The 4063-nt window shown below is 42.6% G+C and overlaps 1 protein-coding gene across 1 annotated transcript in view; it reads left to right on the forward strand.

Moving 5' to 3' along the window:
* The window catches only part of FZD5 (frizzled class receptor 5), a gene marked incomplete at its 5' end in the record, with an annotated part of 2184 nt that extends 1606 nt beyond the window's left edge, over positions 1-578 (forward strand). Inside the window, one exon of the mRNA XM_014546119.1 lies at positions 562-578. Within this exon, the coding sequence (XP_014401605.1) occupies positions 562-578 (17 nt within the window). The remainder of the gene's footprint in view (positions 1-561) is intronic.
* Positions 579-4063: the final 3485 nt, after the last annotated feature.

The raw sequence follows: 4063 nt of genomic DNA on the forward strand, positions 1-4063 counted from the left end.
CCGGGGCGCAGGGCCCCGCCGTAGCCGCCTACCACAAGCAGGTGTCCCTGTCGCACGTGTAGAAGGCCGCGGCCTGGAGTGAGGGGGAGGGGTGTTTTGTTTGGAAGCTTTGCCAAGGTCACTTCCGTTTACCTTCCTGGTGCTGACGCCCCCTCCTGGGCCAAGCGGGAGCGAGGGGGAAAGGGCCCTTTCAAGGGAGTAGCTGTCCCGGGACTTCTCAGAGGGGCTCAGCTCACGTGTATTCTGTTTTGCGTTTCTTGCTGCCTTCTTTAAGAGAACTCTGTTTTTAATTTAATATGTATTTTTTCTTAATTTTTAACTTTGTTGCATTTTGGCAACAAAATTTACCTTTGCTTTGGGGGCTTTACAATCCTAACATTGGCATTATCATGAAGTTCCACTTGATTGAGGTTTCTTTGAACTGTGTGGTCTGAATTGGAAAAATATATTTCCTATATTTGTGTCTTTTTGACAAATGTGAACAGTGAAAGTGTGGGTTACTATGACTGAGAAATTGATGGGTGTGCTTTTTCAGCTTGTTTCTCCTCCCGCTGCTGGCAGTGTCCAAGGTGTTTTAAGGTGAGCTGCTTGTCCCTGTTTATGAAACTCCAGGTCATGCCAACGAGGGCAGAATGTGGTTAGGGCCTCCCCAAAGTGGCAAGGTTAGGGAGTGTCAGCGACTTTGTTTTCATTCTAGCTTTGTTTAGTGAGCTTCGGGCGTTTTTTCTGTAGTACTTGTAACCATTCTTATTCTTAGCAGCACCAGCTTTTTGAATAAGTTAGAGGTAGCCCTCACAGCGCCCAGCAGAAATATTTGGAGTAGTGAAGACCTATGGGATGGAAATTGGTTGAGCTTGAATTCTAGACTGATAAGATGGCAGCTCTGTGCCAGAGGAGTGGGTGGTTCTTAATAGGCTTCAGTGATCCCATCTTTTTTTTTTTTTTTTTACAAAACAACTTGTGCTATAATTTGGTAAAAGTAAACTCACTCCTTCTGGAACTACTTAGTGATAGTTGCTAAAGGGGGCTGTTTGTAGGTTTAAGGACTAAAATGGATATACCTCCAGTAATTAAGTAAATTTCCAACATTTACTTGCTCCACCCCCACTCCACCTCCTTTATCATGTTAAACAGTCTTTTTGCTTTTCTTTTGCCTCCTCCAGGAGAGCTGTGATTAGAAACCACACCCACCCTCCAACGAGGTGCTTGAACTGGGGGAGGGAAGCTGGCTACCTGTGAACAAACATTGGCAGCAATGAGAGAAAATAAATGTCCCTGGATTTTGGATTAGTGTACAGCCAGATATTCCAAAAGCGGCAAGACATTCCTCTCTGAGGTCTCTGAAAACAATTGAGGCCCATAACGCACTTGCATTAGGTGTACCGCTGTAGCAGGAGGAAAGCTGTTTCTCCAGCCCCCGCCTCAAGTACATTTTTCTTTCCCCCTTTTTCTGAGAAAGCCGATGAGTTGAACGCATACATACACTTTGCTGTAAGAGGATTCTGTTTGCTTTCCTAACTTAACCATTCATATATGGAAGCCTATATGATGAGTATATACACAGATTTCTTTACTATTAGAAAATTCTGTTTACTTTCCTAATCTGTTGAACCATTCATTCATGAAGAGTGTGAGGCCGTGACTGGGGAAGAGGGTGATGGTACATTGGCCAGCAAAATACCAATGACCAAGGTTGAGTGGGGACTAAATTTAGGAAGCTAAAATGGCAAAAGCAATTAAAATTTGAGAATGTCTCCCTAGGGAAACACGTCTAGGGAATTTATGCTTCATTTATACCAAAGTTGGAAAAGTAAGATCGAAGCCCAGTTTAGTTTCTACTTCATGGATATTAAGTAAACAAATGAATAGTTCCCATAGTGAATTTAAACACTTTGCTGGGGGTGTGGGGAGCCTGGTATTACGGTTTTAAGGACTCTCAAAAGCTGTTCAGTTACAAAAATGCACTGCTCTTACATACTCAAAATTGAATCAGTTCTCAGTGGATTTGACAAAACCTAGTATACACAGCTTAGAGAACTTTTTGCACATCTTATTCCTCTGCTTATTCAGATGTCTCAGAACCTTGAGATAATTCCCAAGAGCCCATTCTTCTCCCGTTTTTCAAATGAGGACCTTTTCTGAGCACCTTGACCTCTTCCCACACTTAGTATATTTTCCCAGAAAGGGCAGATGGTTCTGTTGTCTTCAGTCACTGTGCCTAATTTGGATTGTCCCCCCTGCCCTTTTCTTTGTGGAGGAATCTAGAAATGATGCATAGTGTATCTAAAAGTTGTGGGATGAGTGGATGAAAGTAATTCTTCATTGAAAATTTTTTTTCATTTTGGCAACATGCCCAACTTAAAAAGAACCACCAATTTACTTTAAAAAATAAGACAGTTAACACAAAGCATACTAGGCCCAGGAAAGGCAATACAGGTAATGCTTTTTGGGGTCTACTTTCAGAGCTGCCTTTTGGTTTTCAGTCTGTTTTCAGCCTCGCTCTCCTCCTTTCCCTCCAGGATAAAGCCCACCTGCTTCCCTGAAATCTCACTAGTATCTACCACCCCAACCCCTACCCAGGGGAGAGCAGCCGAGCTATTTATGGTCATTCCCTATTTCCAACCAGCACATTATCCCCCCCCCATTTGCATTTTTATTATGCAAACAATTCATACTCATGAGAACAGTGATAAAATGAAAGGTCGTGGGGTGGTTTAGCAATTTCTTCCCAGCTAGCTTTGTGAAATTGGAGAGGACTGGGACTTCTTTTGGCCTCACATGTGCAGCCTTGGGGCTGTTCCTTTAACAGTGCAGTTTTAAGCAATGTCATACTTCTAGGTTAGGGGGGTGAAGATTTAGAAGGTTGTCCAAAGGAACTAATGTGACCTCTCAGTGAATCAGTTGTCATGACCTTAATTTATATTCTTTCCCTCCTCACATTTTGAAGTTGTCTAAATCGACAAATAATTTTTCTTGGTGCCTTATTGGTTTATCCTTGCAAACCTTTTGTCATATTTTCACCTGACCACTTCTAATGACGGGCCTGTGCAAGTGTGTTGTGTGTAATTGTGCGCATGTACAAGCTTAAATAATGTGCCGACAGCACTGTTTCCAAACTGGTATTCATTAGGCTGTTTCCTCCTGGGCCAGGGCTGCACTAATCCTGACACCGGCCGCCAGGAGCAAGCCTCATGGATCCCACACCGAACCTTAATAACAGCATCCGTGACCTGCACTGTCAAGAACAGAATGGGACCCCCAGAGCTAGGAAATGTAGTTGTATATTTTAATGAACTGCTACCCCTGCTAAAGAGGCTTCTTTCACTTTTGTGCTCTACAGAAAAACCAAGGGGGGTAGAAGGGACAAAGCTTTGAATAACTGCTTTCTAACACCGAATGTGGCAAACAGGACAGAGCACATCACAAATCCAGGCAGGTGTGAGGTAGTGTAGCTGAGATTTGCCTGCTCCCTCTGCATGTCCTTTCTTGCCTCCAAAGTCTAATCAAGTGATCTTGGGAAAGAAATGCCTGAGTTGGGGAGGGTGGTTCTGAAAGAAAAAGCTACGAAGACATTAAAGCAGGGTGAGGAGTAGGCAAGTCGCTAAGAAACCTGACTCAGAACTCGAAAACCTTCTAGCAGCTTGATGACAATTACAGGATTGATTTCAGCCAGGGTAATGCCTGGGGTACATCATTTTATGACAATATTGCTTCATGTTGTTATAAACTGTATGTATAGTATGTATGTGATATGGGTGTGTATATACATAATATATATTAATAGTGACTTTCGATACGGGTTTGGTGCAGGTGAATTTATTACTGAGCCAAATGAGGCACATACCGAGTCAGTAGTTCGAGTCCAGGGCATTTAAAGGGCATTTAATACTTTTTATGATTTCCATATATGTATAGTGCCTATCCCATTGCAGTAGCTTCACAAAGACATCTCCAGAACTCATGAATCAGAGCCAGCGATATTTTGTTTGTAGACAATCAACTTGAATCTATAAGTTATTACTGGCAGATGATTATAATTGAGACCCTAGCATTAACAAATGGA

This window comes from Myotis brandtii, unplaced genomic scaffold (assembly GCF_000412655.1).
Source record: "Myotis brandtii unplaced genomic scaffold, ASM41265v1 scaffold43, whole genome shotgun sequence".
Lineage (NCBI taxonomy): Eukaryota > Metazoa > Chordata > Mammalia > Chiroptera > Vespertilionidae > Myotis > Myotis brandtii.